Source organism: Prionailurus viverrinus, chromosome A3, assembly GCF_022837055.1.
Source record: "Prionailurus viverrinus isolate Anna chromosome A3, UM_Priviv_1.0, whole genome shotgun sequence".
Lineage (NCBI taxonomy): Eukaryota > Metazoa > Chordata > Mammalia > Carnivora > Felidae > Prionailurus > Prionailurus viverrinus.
The window spans coordinates 43,146,241-43,164,763 of NC_062563.1; the positions used below are offsets into that span (position 1 = coordinate 43,146,241).

Here is an 18,523-nt window from a genome sequence, read left to right on the forward strand (position 1 = left end):
TATTTTTATTTTCTAAATCTGGCTACCCTCATGATAAACCCTCAGGGCAGGGAAACAGGCGAGCAAGAGCTCCGTAAGCTGTGGTGCCGGCTGGAATCAGCTTCCACCTGGCGCCATGAGCGTTCTGGAACAAGAGTGGTGCCGGAGAGTTGGTCCCACCTTGAGAAGAGGGGATCGGGTTTTTCTACTTCAAGGTCCGAGGTCACTGGCTGCCCTCAGGCAGGGCCTGGGCCTTCTAACCTCCCAGGTGTCTCCAGGCGTGGTGGCTTCCATTGCTGAGACCCTGCTCTGGAGAGAGCCACCCCTGGAAGCATAAACAGCAGCACAAGCAGCTGGGGATGGGCATATCAGCAGGTCCACGGGCTCTGGACCTGCTACTCTGTCTTTTCTGTTGCAAACCTTAAAGAGTCTGTGTTGGAAAGTGTGTTTCCTTAGGGACCCCTCTGCCCCTCCCTGCCTTCCCTAAGGGGATTTGTGCTGTGGGGGTGGGGAGAGGTGCTGATCGGTCCTTATGGGACCCAGGGCTTTGAATACTCATGGGATCTGCAGGGCAATAGTCTGATCCTGTGGCAGTGTGGCCGCTCTGGTCCACACAAGTGATTAGCCCCTTCTGGGTCTTTTAGGGGTATCTTGGCACCCACTTCTGGAGTCTGTGACGTGAACCTTTGCCCTGGTTGTAAGGTCTCCACTCATGGGGCCTCTTCTTTCTGACTCCAGGCTTTGGCTAGCCCATCAGCCCTCGCAGTATCTTCTGCCTTGTGCGCAGGCTCGTCTATCTAGCCGTTGTTCACAGTGCTGCACCACCGCCCCAAACGTTCTGAAAGTGCCTGTTCCTGTCATCTCTGGGTACGCCCAAGGAAGGAGGCCACTAGGTCTCAGACACCCTTTTCACAGCCAAGCTGGTATCCCAGATGTTACCCTCTAGAATCCAGCATGTCTGCCCACTTTGGGATTTGTGTCCCAGAGAGGGAAGACCAAGTCCCCTGCCCCTATTACCGACTTCCCAGACATTGTCTTCTCTCTTGTGGATAATGGAACAAGCTTTCTCCAGAAAGAGGCAGAAGAGATAGGCTGTCCCTTTCTTTTTTCTTCTTTCTAGGGGGAAATCCTCTCCCTTCCCGAGATGACATTGCTTTCCCCATCTCTCTGGGGCTGTAATAGCAGAGAGAGGCATATTCATAGCAGATTTACTCACTATAGCCAAATGGTGGAGGCAACCCAAATGTCCCTCAATGAATGAATGATGATAAAATTTGGTATATACTCACAATGGAATATTTTTCAACCTTAAAAAGAAAATCCTGACACATGACACAAAGTGGGTGAACCTTGAGGACATTTTGCTAAATGGGAAAAGCCAGTCACAAAGAGACAAATGTAGGATTCCATTTACACGAGGTATCAAATTCATAGAAACAGAAAGAATGGTGGTTTCCAGGGGCTGGGGTTGTGGGGAATGGGGGGGGGGGTGCGCAGTTAGAATTTAATGCATATGAAGAAGTTCTGGAGATTGCTTACACAACTATATGGATAGACTTTACACTATGAAATGTACACTTAAAAATTATTAAGATGGTAAATTTTGTGTGATGAGTATTTTCTCACAGTTAAAAATAAAAATACAGGGCCGCCTGGGTGGCTCGGGCAGTTAAGTGTCTGACTCTTGGTTTTGGCTCAGGTCGAGGTCCCACGGTTTACAAGTTCGAGCCCTGCATTCGGCTCTGTGCTGGCAATGCAGAGCCTGCTTAGGATGGTCTCTCTCTCCATCTCTCTCTACCCTTTCTCTGCTTGCTCTCTCTGTCTCTCAAAATAAATACACAAGAAAATTTAAAAAAATAAAAATAAAAAAGATAAAAATAAGCCCCCAAAATCCATTACAAATTCAGATGTCTTGTCCACAGAGGGTAGCTAATACACTCAACCATTCCTTAGGTGACTTATTTTCTTAGCTCAGACCCCGGTCCTTTGCAGAGAACAAGGCTCCAAAGTATAGGAAATGTTTTCATGAAGCAAAGATGTAACCAACAATGGTCCCAGTTAGAACTACCATCCAGACAGAGGCTATCCAGCACAGACAGGATATTCAGGGAGAGGGGGTTGAGAGCCTTAGTGACATGGACAAGAAAGAAGGAGTGTGGACAAGCCGGGGAGACAAGTGCCTTCTGCAAGAGATTGTTGCAGGGTGTTTTGACTGCAGGCACAGTGATCTTAGCCTACGTCTATAAAACCTACGTCTAAACCACCGGGGCTAGAAGTTTTGGAGAATTCAGATTTTTTTTTTAATTTTAGAAAGGCAATATGGTGCTGGTTCTGTGTGTTATAGAACATTCCTGGTAGAGCCTGGCTCAGTATGCTGTAAACAAACCCATTAATATTCTTGTGGTGAAATGTATAAATATTCACACTAAGAGGGATAATAAAGACTATAAATAGCTTTATGTTGGTCCAGGCCAGGTTTTGCTGCCAATTCCTTTTTTTTTTTTTTTAAACAAAACAATCTTCTGGTTTTCAGAGCTTTTTGGACCTGAAAATGGCAGAAAAGGGATGACAAACCTGTATGAATTTTGTACCACCAAAAAGGCATAAGTTAACATAGACACACAATGTTGGGAGGGATCAGAACGATTAGGTCCAGCTAATCAACATTCTGACTTTATACACATGAAATGGAAGTGACTTGATCAAGGTCACACACCCAAGTTCGTGGGCAGAGCTGAGATGAGACTCAGGTCTCCTACCCTCAATCCAGCACACCCCAGAGGGCTCTAGGAGACCTACACTGACCTTTCAAGTCTGGAGCCTGTGAAGACAGTCGTCCCTCTCCTTTACAGTTCCTGAAGAGGTGACCTCTTGCTTCTGGGAACGTTCCCCCTCATCACTGAGGTTTTCTCTGACAGGCACACAGAAATCTTTGTCCTACATGTTCACAGGCTTGACTCAAGGCCTGTAACAGATGGTGCTCAGTAAACTTCTGAGGAATCCTTGCATTTATTTGGGTATTCATTGCATGCATCAGGAGAAAGATTTACAATTAAAGGGTCATGTGTAAGACAGCCACCAAGCAGCAGAGGAATCTTGTTTGCCATTGTAGAATTGGAGTTAATGGAGTTAAGGGCAAGGAAGGCAAATATTGCTTTTATTTGTGAGTGGTAAGCATTAATGGTCATTGAAAAATGATTTTTTTCCACCTCTGATGCCTAGCTGTGGGGCTAATCCTGCCCCAGGCCTCTGGGTGGAATGAGAATGCTTCTGTACCTTGCGTTGTACTCGGTGCATGGAAGGTATACCACAAACACTTGTTGAACGAGTGGGTGAATGAGTGAATGAACATTGGGGGTATGTTAGTCAGAAATTGCACAATCCCAACTTAAATTGCATTAAACAAAAGTGAGAAATATTGCCTGATACCACTGAAAAGTCCAGAAGTAGGTGCCTTCAGGCACAGCTAGATCCAGGTTTGCAAATGAGTACTGGGACTCTGTCTCTTTCCTTCTCACAGATCTGCTTTCCTACATGTTGCTTCCTTCCTAGGCAGGTTCTCAGATACGGGTGATGGCAGAGGTCATCACCAGCAGTTTTGTATTCCTATCCTACCAACTGAGCTTGGGCTGGGCTAGAGAATGCACCCGTCTCAGAACCATTTGCAGTGGCCAAAATGATATATGAGTTTCACTGTCTAGGCCTGAACATGGTTGCCCCCTGACACCAGGGTATTGGGAAGATAGAGATTGAGGTTTGGAAAAGAGTGAATGCCCACAGGGAAGTAGAGGTGCTGGTCCCAGAATTAGAGACAGCCTGTGCTGAACAGAGGTAGACAATAGGTAACCCCTTATAGGGGCAGTTGCCAGAGGCTCTTTCCATGGGATTTGAAGGACACACAAGCTCATGTTTTAGGAGTTAGTGCTCACTCATCATCAGGGAACTACAACTCAAAACTACAATGAGATATCACCTCACACCTGTCAGAATGGCTAAAACCAACAATGCAGGAAACAACAGGTGTCGGCGAGGGTACAAAGAAAGGAGAACCCTCTTATACTGTTGGTGGGAATGCAAACTGGTGCAGCCACTCTGGAGAACAGTATGGAGGTTCTGCAAAAAGTTAAAAGTAGTACTACCTTATGATCCAGCAATTGCGCTACTGGGTATTTACCCAAAGGATACAAAAATACTGATTCGAAAGGAAATGCACACCCCAATGTTCATTATCAATAATAGCCAAATTATGGAAAGAGCCCAAATATCCATCGACTGATGAATGGATAAAGAAGATGTGGTGTTTATATACGATGGAATATTACTCAGCCATCAAAAAGAATGAAATCTTGCCATTTACAATGACACGGATATAGCTATGATGTATTATGCTAAGCGAAGTCAGCCAGTCAGAGAAAGACAGATATGATTTCACTCATATGTGGGATTTAAGAAATGAAACAGGGGCACCTGGGTGGCTCAGTCAGTTGAGTGTCTGACTTCGGCTTAGGTCATGGTGTCATGGTTCGTGGGTTCAAGCTCCACGTTGGGCTCTGTGCTGACAGCTTGGAGACTTGCAGCCTGCTTCAGATTCTGTCTCCAGCTCTCTCTGCCCCTCCCCAGCTTGTGCTTCGCCTCTCTGTCTCTAAAATAAACAAACATTAAAAAAAAAAAGAAATGAAACAGATGAACATAGCAAGGGAAAAAAGAGGCAAACGAGAAAGCAATCTATAAAGAACAAACTGAGGGTTGCTGGAGGGGAGGTGGAAGGGGTGGATGAAATAGATGATGGAGATTAAGGAGACCTCTTGTAGTGATGAGCACTAGGTGTTGTATGGAAGTGATGAATCACTATGTTGTACACCTGCAACTAATATTACAGTGTATTTTAACTAGCTGGAATTTAAATAAAAACTTAAAAACAAACAAGAAGATAGTGCGTAGTGCAATAGAAATCCACTTGATCATATAACCATAGAGATCTGTGTAATGATAGGCTTGGGAAGTCGTGATGTAATACAACCCCATTGAATTGGCTGTCCTGCAGCAGTCCTTACTCTCTTCCAGACAGAGTACTGCACGTTTGACATTCAGTTAACTCATCTGATCTGCACAGCCACCTTGTGGTTGGGTGACATTCATTATGCTCACCTTACAGATGAGGAAATCAAGTCTTTGGTTCAGAAATCCTCTCAAGTCTCCCAGCTAGTAAGTGAAGGGGCAGATATTTGCACCCACTTATCTCTGACTCCCTATGTTGGGTGTTTCTTCTGCCCATCTGCATTGCCTGGGGCTTCTGTCTCTCAGATCTGCTTTTGTCCATGTTGCTTCCTTTTCAGGCAGGCTCTCCATATGTGGTGGCAAAGAGGGCCGCCAACAGGCTTAGAGCCCATCAACTGAGCCATCCTCACAGAGAAAGCATTCATAGGTGCTCCAGCATGTAGTCTGAGAAGGTGAGGTGTGTCCATGGGCCAATCCCATGACACTGTGGTGAGCATGGTAGGCCCTGGAAAGTAATTCCTGAGTTGACGGTACAAAGTGGAGCCCTAGGTCTTGAGGCCATGAGCGTCCATCCAAAAAGGGAGGCAACCTTACAGTGTCTCCTCAGAACTTTAACGGCTAAGAGGGAGAGAGCCCCGCAGGGTCAGACTTCATTGTCCAAGGAATATTACCACCCTTCTTTTTATTCTTTGTGAATGACTGGGAGGCAGAGGCAGACTGGTTCATTTGAAGAGAGAAGATGTAGCTTGGAAGAGCAGGGCAGAAGTATATAGAGCCAGGAGTGGTATTTGACAAACAACATTTTCTTGGATCCTGATGGTGAGAAGTGTCTACTGTCCTCATTCCTTTCTGGTCCAATCCATTGTCTCCCCATCCACACACTGCAGGCCAAAGGCCTCTGTAGGGACAATCCTGAGATTATTCTAACCCTCATTCTCTTGCCTTCTCTTGGTGCTACAGGCTGCAGTGTTTTGAGGCCGTAGGGATGGACCTTAATTTTTCCATAAATCTGCTTAGTTTAGGAATGATTTTTATTCTCCGTATCTTTGAGGCTTTGAGCACAAAGTAAAGCAGCATAATTTAAATAGTGTGTGTGTACTCTGAGCACATGAATTTAAGTTTTAAAGCAAAATTAGAAAGAAAATGAGGGCATTGAGCAGACGAAGCATATATGGTGACTAGGAGGGGAGAGAGGTTTTATCCATGCTAATTTCTCTATGTGGCCATTTGGTTTAGCTCAAAGCTTCCCAGCAGGCTGAGTAAAAAGAGAAATATGTTTACAAATTCTGTTTCTTCATCAAGGTAGAAATATACCAGATTTGAAAGGTATACTTTTTTCTTCACATTAAAAAAACATTTACCACGGGGGGCATTTTCTAGAACAAAATGTGGGTAGCAGCATTTTCAACAATGTTACTGCCTATGCAGATTTCTGTCCCATATCCCTTCAATAAAACGTGAGAGCAAAACATACAGCTTAGGTAGTATTAACATCTCAGTTCCCAGGGTTCCTGGGTGGCTCAGTCGGTTAAGTGTCTGACTCTTGGTTTTGGCTCAGGTCATGATCTTACAGTCTGTGAGTTTGAGCCCCACTCAGACTCCATGCTGACAGTGCACAGCCTGCTTGGGCTGCCCCTCTCCTGCCGGGTCTCTCTCTCTATCTCTTGAAAATAAATAAATAAACTTAAAAAATTAAAAAAAAAAAACCCTCAGTTCCCTAGAGTAGGCAGTGTCACATATGCCCAAATATAAAGCAAACACATGGGGCGCCTGGGTGGCTCAGTTGGCTAAGCGGCTGACTTCGGCTCAGGTCATGATCTTGAGGTCTATGAGTTCGAGCCCCGTGTCGGGCTCTGTGCTGACAGCTCAGAGCCTGGAGCCTGTTTCAGATTCTGTGTCTCCCTCTCTCTGACCCTCCCCCATTCATGCTCTGTCTCTCTCTGTCTCAAAAATAAATAAACGTTAAAAAAAAAAAAAGCAAACACAAAAATAAGATAATCTCTCATTTACTCAACAAGAAGACCCCTCCCCACCCCCGAATGGTTTTTTTTGCCATTTGAATATACGAACTCATAGGGATGTAGATAAAATAGTTTACTTACACCTTTTCATTTCATAATTTAATTATATACATTTAAAATCACATATTATGCAAAGTAATATATTTAGAAATATTACACTTTTCCATTTAGATTTCAAAGAAACTATCGTATTCTAACTATATTCATGTATGGTCCACACCTGTGTCTCTATCACTGGGGTCACTCCCTGAGTCATCTTACTTGGGCTCCAGAGAATAATGAACTTCCCTTCCAGCTAATGGTTGTTGAGATGTTCACTTTTTGAATTCGTGTACAATGATGTCCCCACCAGAAATTGTATCCCAAGCTCCCAGTTCCAATTTGTATGACATTAGAGCAGTACTCTCCCCCCCACCACCACTCCATTAATCTGATGGGGCACTTGTGATTGCCTCCTTACAAAGACTTATTGTATAGATTTTTAAAATGATCTTTAAAGGATGCCAAACATTTGCAACTAGAAGGTCATTCCTTTGGGAATCATGATTAAATTCCATTGACCCTTTTACTCCTTATTTAAACAGGTAAGTGACTTTCTGAGTCTTTAAAACCAGACTTGGTTAAAGTCATTTCCTGCCAATGTATCCTCCCCAAACAGTACTTTGTGGTTCAAGATGGTGTCATTGAGAGAACACCTTGTAATATAAGACTCTTTCATGGGGCGGGACCATGTTAAGGCATCTGCGGTAGTATTGTCATAGGGTGGTCAAGTGATTGATCTGACCATAATGTAGCCCACCCTGAATCCCACCCAGGAGCTGCCTGGGGACTTAGAAGGAGTGCTCCTCTGGGAAACAGAGCCAACCATATTGTGCTAGGTGCAGGATGTTGAGCAGGCCACTGAAATTCTGGGGCCTTGGTTTTCTTAGAGTGAAATGAGGGTTTTAGGCTGGATCAGACAGAGGTTTGAAGGGGACCTAAGCGGGGGGGGGGGGGCATAGGGATGGCGCCACATATCCAGGGTAGGCTCTAGTGCCCTCCCCTCGTTCGAAAGTCAATAGAGTAATTCTGCTTTGATCTATTTTATATAAAGGGATTCTAGGTAAAATTTCCTTTGAAGTGAAGATCCCTTTTTTTAATTAAAAAAAAAAAAAAAAAAAGGAGTAGGCTGCTATTGAGGTCTGTCCGCTCTGAAGTTCTCTGACTTCAAAGCCATCAGGGGTCATAGTTAAATCTTCCTATCGATGGCTAATGAGGATTTGATGTGCCTGGGGAAGGGGGACAGACACTGCCTGCTAGTTGGTGAGCATCAACCATCTGGAAACATGGACATTAGACAACCCACTATAAAGTCCCATTTAGTTGAAATCCCATCATCCTAGAAAACCTGCTCATAACTTTATGAGAAAAAAGCAAATAACAGAGAAACAGTGGTTCTCAAACTTGGCAGTATATTGGACTTACCTGAAAGTTTTTACAAGTTCCAATGTCCGGCCCACGGCCTGTGCTGATTAAGTCCAATGGTAGAGGAGGGACCCAAGCATGGGTTGTGTCTCCCAGCATGAGCCTAATGTGTGGTAAAGTTTAAGAATACACGGCATTGGTACAGTCGCTGTGGAAAACTGTGCAGTGGTCCTCCAAAGATGAAACTTAGAATTAGCATATAATCCAGCGATTCCACTCAATCCAAAAGAATTGAAAGCAGGATCTTGAAGAGATATTTGCCCACCTATGTTGATAGCTGCATTATTCCCAATAGCCAAAGGTAGAAGCAAGCCAAATGTCCACTGATGGGCGAGTGAATAAACAAGATGTGATGTATCCATACAGTGGAATATTATTCATTCTTAAAAAGATGATGATTCTGGGGTGCCTGGGTGGCTCAGTCGGTTAAGCGTCCAACTCTTGGTTTCAGCTCAGGTCTTGATCTCAGGGTTCATGAGTTCAAGCCCCATGTCAGGCTCACACTGCTGACAGTGTGGAGCCTACTTGGGATTCTCTCCCTCTTTCCCTTTATGCTCCCCCCACACACACACACACACCCTGCCTCTCTCTCTCTCTCTCTCTCTCTCTCTCTCTCAAAATAAATAAATGAACTTAAAGAAAAAAACTCTGACCCGTGCATGATACAACATGGTTGAACCTTGAAGACATCATGCTAAGTGAAATAAGCCAGCCACAAAAATACAAATACTGATGATTCTACTTATATGAGCAATCTGGAGTAGCCAATTCTAAATTTGACTTAGTTTTCAGTTTTGCAAGATGAAAAGACTTCTGGAGGTTGGTTGCACAGCAGTGTGAATATACTCAACACCACCTAACTAGACACTTAAGAATAGTTAAGACATAAATTTCCTGCTATGTGTATTTTGCCACAATTCAATATAAAATGTAAAAAAGGTGGCGGGGGAATAGCATCATGTAATTCCCTGCCACTCAAAGTGTGATCTGTGGGCCCCCAGATTGGGCATCTTCTTGAGAGCTGGTTAGGAATGCAGCACCTCGGGTCACACCCCAGACCTGTTGCATCAGAACCCCCATTTTTAGACAAGACTTCCCCATCCCCGCCACAGGTGGTCTGTGTGCACATTACACTTTGAGAAGCGCTACTTGTGATGGCCCGATCCTTTGACTAGTTTGAAAGACGTGGTGAACACGGGCCTTTGCTACCCAGTATCCACCGCCTCTCCCTACTTGTTCCAGAACCTGGCATTCTCTGAGCTGCCTTATTTATGTTCAGGGGGCTGACCTCATCCACACCTCCACACAGATCACTCCCCTGGCCAGTGACTGGCTTACAGGCAGACATGTTGTCTGGTTCTGGCCAATGAAACTAAGTCAAGTTCTACTGAAGAGGTTCTGGAGACACTTAAGAAGAAATGGTCTGTCCTTCCTTTGGAAGTTTCCATGTCAGGACAGGATCCACACAAATTCTGTATGCACCTTGGGACCTTGGACGCTGCTAGTCTGGTTATTGACATGGCCACTAACAGACAAAATCCTGGGGTCCACTTCACCAATGGATTTCTGATTATGTGAGATTAGAAAAGTATTTCTTGGGGCGCCTGGGTGGCTCAGTCGGTTAAGCGTCTGACTTCAGCTCAGGTCACGATCTCGCGGTCCGTGAGTTCGAGCCCCACGTCGGGCTCTCGGCTGACGGCTTGGAGCCTGGAACCTGCTTCCGATTCTGTGTCTCCCTCTCTCTCTGCCCCTCCCCCGTTCATGCTCTGTCTCTCTTTCTGTCTCAAAAATAAATAAACGTTAAAAAAAAGAAAAGTGTTTCTTGTTTAAGACCATTTGAGTCAGGGTTTTCTATTACTTTTAGCCAAGGGTTTCTCATCCTTGAAACTATTGACATTTGGGGTTGGATAATTCTTTGTTGTGGGAGGTCTGTTGTGTGCATTACGGGATGTTCGGCGGTGCCCTGACTTCTACACATTAGATGGCAATAGCACTACCCTCTCCCTCAGCTTTGACACCCCAGAGTGTCTCCAGACGGATTGCCAAATGTTTGGGGTTTAGAGGGGGAAACAATTTGCACCCAGTTAAGAACCACTGTCGCAGATAAAAACATTCTAATGAATGTGAGGGCCTTCTATTTAGTGGGTCCTCAGGAGGATCAAAATCGCTGCTGCCTATGCCCCAGAGTGTTTCAAGGATCAAAGTGAGATGAGGTGTGTGAGAAAAGCAAATACACACAAGGTGTTCTAATCATTACCTGTCTTTGATGCTGCTGCTGCATTGATAGCAATGTTGTAGTTTCCATTTATTCTTTTAATGGGCAGAACTGTTTAACTTACCAGATGGCCAACGTGGATAGTGAATGGAATTTTCCCTGGGCAAACCTGGTGAGCCCCGCCAGAACTCTCTGGGGCTCTTCCTCCTGCTTAGAAACTCTGATCTCCTATAGCCCAGACCTGAGCTGGACCCCTGATCCCGACTCATCATCCAAGGATGGGGGCTGTAGAGCTCACCCTTTAATGCATTTGCACCGATTAAGAGAGATCTTCATATTGAGCTGCTGAAGAGATCGATGCCCTCCACATAATAGTGTATTCCCAGCTTACACATCTGTGTATTTGAGGCCCACAGCGTCAGGGGCCCCTGGACAACCAGTCTTGGCTCCTGCTATCCTTCCTCGAACCCACCACACATCAAGGCCTCTGTCCTTAGGAGTCCCCTGGCTGTTACAATCAGTGCCTTCGGATTCATCGCTTCTTAGAGAATTTGTGTCTCTAAAGTGTCACAAATGTCTCCTGGAGCAGGAAGGCTTACAAGGGGAGCTGGACGTTAAATGTGGGGAATTGGGAGCATAAGAACAGGCAAGGGACCAGTGCTGGAAGTGCTTGCAAACAGTGGATGGATCCGTCACTTAGGTCACTGAGCACTTACTGCATACGAGGCACTGGGGCTGGGACTGGGGTGGGCAGCAAAGGACATTAGGAGGTAGCCGTGGCCCTCACAATCTACTGAGGACCATGTGGTGGACACTGGTATGCTCTCCTGACCTTGTCCCGTATCGTGGTAGGGGACGACTACCCCCACTAACATGGCAGCTACCCCAATTTTGTGCCCCACCCCCACCCCTGCAGCCTATGTGCTTTGTAGGTCACTGACTTGCCTTCTGAACCAGAGGAAGGACACACATCAGGGCTTGGCATGTGACAGTTTGGACTGGAGAAGGCATCCATTGGCAGCTTCGAGGGAAAAACAGTTTTCCTTTGGGGGAGGGGGTCGCATCTTGCAAAAGGGACACCAGGTCCAGCTACAGCCCGATTATTTCCAAAAAGGAGTCAAGCTGAGGACTGAGCCGACATATAAAGGAAAGCTGAGCCAAGAGATTTTCAGGGAACTCAAGCTGAAGGCTTGTGATGCACCTCTGGGCTTTTAGGTGGCATATGTTAATAAAACCTTCTTACTGTGCAAGCCAGTTTGAATTGGATTTTTCTGTTACTTGAATTATGAACTGTCCAAACTGACCCAGAGTTTGGTACCAAGAAAGGGATACTACAATAACTAAACCTCAAAAGTGGCTCAGCCAAGAAGACATATTCGCACAGAGAGCAGCAGGGTGTCTCTACCCAGAACTAGAAAGACGGTGACTGCGGTTTAGCAAAATGGCTGCTTATTCCTGTTTTACCCTGTGATAGAGACCCTATGTGTAGGGAGATGTGACATTTGGAGATCTGGAGGGAAATACTCAGGATGTTGGCTACCTCTGGCAGTCTTTGTTAAGGTCCTAGAAGACTCCAATTTAGAAGGAGGGGGTGCCCATTTGAAAATGGGGAGGGATAAAAACCCAGCTTTGCTGAGAGAGGGTCTTTCTGCCAGTGGCCTGCAATCCAAAGTGACTGGACTTCGATAAGCAAGCTCCACTGGGTCGGCAAAGCTAATGTATTGAGCTAAAGTTAGAACACAGGCAGCAAGTAGGGTGACTTAACAAAAGATTGGGGCCCTGGAAAAGCAGTGCCCGCAGTTCTCAGGTCTCTATGGAGCATCTGATCTTAGATACATCTAGCTTGATGACAGGGACAACTCACTGTGAACATGCAGCTAGGATATATCTGGGGGGCAGGAGCAGACTTGGGGTACCTTCACATCAGAGGTAAAGGAAGATGCCACGAATCTGAGGAGCAGGGCAGTGGGCAAGACACAGAGCCCAGTTGCCAGTTCAAGGATTCTGACCTGAAACAAAATCCAGCTTGAACTACTGGCCCATGGACTTGAATAGAAGAAACCCAGTAAATTCTTTAGGGTACTGACTTGCCAAAGCAAGTGGCCAACTAATGCCTGAAATTGCCCATTCCTCGGGGCAATCCCCGAACCTGTACCCACAAGAAGTGTGTTGTTAAAGCAGTGATACTCCTCCAAAGACATCAACCCTATGCCCACTCAGATTTTAGCAAGGCAGATACACCTGAACCCAGAACTGGGGGCAACTATCTCTGCCAACTGAGGAACTTGCTTTACCATCATGGCAAGGAATTCCCCCAATATTTCCTCAATATTGTATATACTATAGGGCAATGACATCTGAATGTGTTTCCCATTGTCCCCTTCTTCAAATGGAGAATTGCCCTTCTGGAAAATTTTATTGCAGATACACTGGGTTTTTTTTTTTCCCCCCTAGCACTATGTTGATGATAGTGAATTTCAGAATTTAGTTTATAGGTTACCATCCCATGAGTTGTTACTTCCAGACATGATGAAGATTATGATGCATCTTCCAGAAAATACAAACTTGAATCTGAATCCAGTAACTAGATGAGTCATAGGGCTTCACCCTTTGAGGGAGGAGGTGAGTCTACGTTTGCCCAGTGTGGGTTTTTCTGATGACAATGTAAGGGAATGAGAATGTACCGATGTTGGGGCACCAAAGGGGTGGACTATAGTGGGATATTATGGTTACTATTTAACACTCATCCCCCCCCACCCTGGGTAATAATCCTAATTTATCCTAATAAATAATAAATAAATAAATTATCCTAATAATCCTAATATATCCTATTACCCTCTCTGGGTAATAATCTTAATTTTGTTCAGGTAAACTTTGCTTGATCTCACAGCTTGTATGGTTCAGAGAAAGCTAACTCCACTCCAAATCTAGGACTAGGGCATATGGCCAACACTAAGCTCACACTGGTGGCCCTGTGTAGACCTTCAAGACTGGATGGGCTCTGCTTGGAACTCCTCAGAGATACATTCTCTCTGTTTCCTTTTTCTTCTGGGGTGGAGTGTTGAGGAATGTGAATCCTAAAGTAGCCATTTCACTGCTATGAGGGAAACTAATCAAGACTGAAACCAAAACAGGGAGAAAAAGTTGAAAGAATCAGAGAAAATGGAGCTGTGGCCCCAATTGCACCATCCCTGTCCTTATCCTTGGGCTTTTGAGTTCTATAATATTTTCTTTAATATTTGATCCAGCTTAAGAGATTTCTGTTACTTGCCACCAAACAACCAACTATTACAGAGTGTGATAAAAGTGTTGGTGGTGGAGAAGGTAGGTTAATTAGCTAAGAGAAGCAATGTTTTTTTTTTCTTTAAGACAACTTTATTGAGATATCCTGGACTTACAGAAATTGTTTATATTAAGGTGTACAGGGGCATCTGGGTGTCTCAGTCTGTTAAGAGTCTGACTCTTGATCTCGGCTCAGGTCATGATCTCATGGTTCATGAGATTGAACCCCGCGTCAGGCTCTGTGCTAACAGCGTGGAGCCTAGTTAAGATTCTTTCTCTCCCTCCCTCTCTGCCTCTCCCCTGCTTGCCGCCCCCACTCTGCAAAATAAGTAAACATTAAAAAAAAACACTCCAGGAAAAAGTTTTTTTAAAAGGTGTATAATTTGATCAATGTATATACATGGTGCAAAGATCACCATGATCAAGCTAAACAACTTTTCCATCAGTTCCATATAGGTGTCCTTCTCTGTGTGTGTGTGTATGGTGAGATTTAACTTAAGATCTATCCTCTTAGAAATTTGCAAGTATACAATACATTATCGGTAACCATTATTACAATGCTGTATATTAGCTGCCCACAATTTATTCATCCCACATAACTAAACATTTGCACCTATGACCTGCATATCCCCATTGCCCCAAATGCAACCCTAGTCTCAAAAAGCAATGTTCCTTTAAGCACTTAGGGAGGGAAGAGGAGGAGAGGAGAACCTGTTGCAGTTCTTAGCATTAAACACAGTCTTTTGGTGGAATTTGCTGAACTCATCCACAGCCATCATAACACATCTCTCATTCCATCCAGGTGGCAATGGATGTGTTGAGGCCTTCAGTGCAGGGCACTGCCCCTGCTATCTGAAAGTCCCCAATAACTATTGGGTGCTGGAAGGAAGCCTGCCATCATATGTTGTCCCCATCCCTCGGCAGGGCAGTCCCCCATTGTCCCCTCTCGCTGTGAGCAGCCGGCCACCTTCTAACTGTGTTCCTCCCACTGCTGTTACAGAAGATGAATCACATGTCTCCCAGGCTGAGAGCCTTCCTCTCTGAACCCATCGGAGAAAAGGATGTTGCCTGGGTGGACGGGATCAGCCATGAGCTTGCAATCAATTTGGTCACCAAAGGTTTCAACAAGGTAATTCATTGTTTTTCCTATTTCCCCAACTTCTCTCCCCAATGTCTCTTCCCCTAGTCCTGCCAGATGGCAGCTGCCGCTCTGTGTCCCTGCAAGGCGCCATCAGAGAGGAAAGCTGCCACTTGGCAGGGTGCCACAGTCTTCAGTGCTGCTGACCCCTCATGCTTGGGCAGCCTCGAGGGCCAGCAGATGATGGGCAAATTGAATGGCTTTGGCTCAGAGCAGCTGGGCCAGGCATGATTCACTGGGTGTTCCAACACCCAGAGGTCAACAGAAGTGAGCCGGCCGCCCGAGCCTGGGGCTGAGCTGTCAGGACGGATGATTTGGACACACTTCCATCTCCATGAAGAGACTCGCGGGGTCTCACTTGCCCCACCAGGGCACCACCCTGACAGCGGCAGGTGGAGTAACAGCAGACTGGGGGCTACACCAGAGTAAGATACGAGCTTCCAAGATGTCTGTCGCTCACAACCCACGAATGGCCTCAAGGGCATCCAGTGGAATCTGAAGATTCTTTTTCTATGTAATGATTTGGTTTTAGGGTGCTGGTAAAGCTGCTTGGAACTTTAGGGGAGAATAGGAGACAATCCCAAGAGAACCCAAAGAAAGTGAGCACAGGCAGAGGCAAATGGGAATTCACGCAGAACATTGCACACTCAGTGGAGAGATTTCACACACAGTTATTGCTGTTCGTTTCCTTCAGTTTTTTTTTTAATGTTTATTTATTTTTGAGAGAGACTGAGAGAGGCAAGAGTGTGAGCGTGGAGGGACAGAGAGAGAGGGAGACAAAGAATCCCGAGCAGGCTCCAGGCTCTGAGCTGTCAGCACAGAGCCTGACATGGGGCTCAAACTCACAGACCACAAGATCATGACCTGAGCCAAAATCAGACACTTAACCAACTGAGCCACCCGGGAGCCCCCATTCCCTTAGTTTTTAATGTCAGTCTGCACCACTACGCAGGAGGATGTTACAGAAACACCCAAAGAGGCTGGGAACTGTGGCGTGCACAACTGATAATCAGCGTGGTGTGCCTTCAGTGGGCAATGCACGGCTGCTCCCAGGGGGCATCTGAACTACTGGGCCTGTGGTTTTCTGGTTAACACCTTGCCTGCACCAGCTGCTAAATATTCTGAATATCTACCAATCTAACATCCAACAGGTGATATTGTTAGGAAGCTGGAGATCCGGGACTGAGGTAGATTTGATTCTTTCCTCCAGGATAAAAGATGGGACCAAGCAGGTAGTGAAGTAAGCAAGCCTGCTAGGGAAACAGTTTCCATGGAAAATTCCTCTTTAAAAGAAATGATTGTCGCTTTTTCTTTTCTATTGTGGTGTGCCTGCATTGATAGGAAGGGTTCAGCTCAGTGAATTTTTACATATATATATGCTCATGGCCCCCCCCCCCCCCCGCCCCAGATCCAGTGATTGGACACCTCCGGAATGCCATATGATTCCCTTGTGTCTCTCCCTGGCTTGTGTCATCCCCCCACTTTCAGAGGTAACCATTATTCCGGCTTCTAACACCTTCGATTTAATGTTTTTTGCTGTTGTTCGGACATACTCGGCATTTAAAAAAATATTTTTATTTACATATAGCAAGTGTCACCTTTTTTAGTACACAGTTCTGCAAGGTTTGACAAATGCATGCAGTCACGAAGCCACTACCACAATCGAGACCTAGGACAATCCCATCACTCCCAAATGTCCCCCTGTGCTTTCATATCCCCCACCCTCAGCCCCTAGCAACCACTGATTTGTTTCCTATCCCTTTAGTTTTACCTTTTCCAGCCTGTGTTTCCAGCCTAACTGACCAGTTGGCATATTTAAGATAAATGAACGAATCAGGGCGCCTGGGTGTCTCAATCAGTTAAGCGTCTGACTCCGGCTCAGGTCGTGATCTCACGGTTTGTGAGTTTGAGCCCCGCTTCGGGCTCTGTGCTGACAGCTCGGAGCCTGGAGCTTGCTTCAGATTCCGTGTCTCCCTCTCTCTCTCTCTCTTTGCCCCTCCCCAACTCATGCTCTCTCTCTCTCTCAAAAATGAATAAATGTTTAAAAAAATTTAAACATTAAAAAAAAAGATAAGGGAATGAATGTATAATGGGAAATTTTCAGGCACCCTGGAACCTGTTACACAGATGAAGGGCTGTAGGGAAGAAGGAACTGTTTGGCTGTGTATGACCAGGCCCCTCTTGTGTTCACAACCTCCTGGTGAGCATGGAGATCAGCACGCTACTTCCAGGCCCTACTCATTCCCAGGGTCGCTGATTCCAAGCACTGACGCAGGGGATTTCGCCTTTCGCCTTTGCTTCGAGCCCCTCACTCACCTGCAAATGGGAGGAGGGCCTCTATGTCCACTTTACAGAGGAGAAGACAGAGGCTCCAGGGAGTTAATGCCTTGATCAGGGGCCCAAATGAGGGGGAGAATGGCCATGGATTGTATCGTCACAAACCACGCAGGAGGATCAGGGTCCAAGTGGCTACTGCAGCATGAAGGGGGCTTCCACTGGGATTTGGTGACGAGACACCAGGGCTGGAGCCTGGCTGGCTGTGCGAAAGGATCCACGAGACACTTTGTAGGTGAACAAGTGCTTCTGGGTGAGGACCAGTCGGTGGTTAGGGCCAGCAGTAAGAGCGTGGTCCAGGGAAGGGGTCTCAGATTTAGCAGATAAAAATGCAGGCTCCTATAGATTTTTAAAGCTTTTCTTTTTAGGGCACTTCTGGGTTCACGCAAAATTGAGCAGAAGATGCAGAGATTTCCCACGTACCCCCTGCCCCCACACGTGTATAGCCTCTCTCATTAGCCACACTGCCACCAGAGTGGTGTGTTTGTAACCATTGCAGAAATGACACTGGCAAGTCATAATCACCCAGGCTCCACAGTTTACATTAGGGTTCACTTGCAGAGTTTCTCTGGGTTTGGACACATAAGTAATGACACATATATCCATCTATATAGTAACGTGCAGAGATGTGACTTCCTTTGAGCTCCTGGCTTTTTATACCCTGCCTGCAGGAGACCTTAGGGAGAGACACCTTTCTGGGCCTCACGCTAACGTTGGTCTTTGCTGGCTTCTGCTGGGGGGTGGCTGTCCCCTCCCTCAGCTACGGCATGACTTTTAACTAAAACTATTGATTCCTCTATGGATTCACCCAAATCTCTTCAGGACCTCGACAGTCAAAAATTTGGCCACACCTTTCCTGGGTTATTTTGTGCCTGCCCTTTCCCGAGCCAGTCAGCTTTGGCAGATCTAGATCTCTGAGAATCTAGACCTCTGCTGTCTGATACCACTGGCCGCTGGCCATTTGTACCTTTTGAGCACTGTCTGAATAAAGATGTGCTCTGCATGTAAAATACACGAGGTTGATTTTAAAGATTTAAGATTTTAAAGTACCCCCCCCAAATGTAAAGGATCTCATCAATAATTTTTTATTGA

At 45.7% G+C, this 18,523-nt stretch overlaps 1 protein-coding gene across 3 annotated transcripts in view; it reads left to right on the forward strand.

Moving 5' to 3' along the window:
- The window catches only part of BANF2 (BANF family member 2), a 37,295-nt gene that overhangs the window by 12,037 nt on the left and 6,735 nt on the right, over window positions 1-18,523 (forward strand). For all 3 annotated transcript variants that reach the window (XM_047853693.1, XM_047853694.1, XM_047853692.1), the window contains one exon: window positions 14,960-15,088. In XM_047853693.1, coding sequence (XP_047709649.1) covers window positions 14,963-15,088 — 126 coding nt within the window. In that variant the 5' untranslated portion in view covers window positions 14,960-14,962. The remainder of the gene's footprint in view (window positions 1-14,959; window positions 15,089-18,523) is intronic.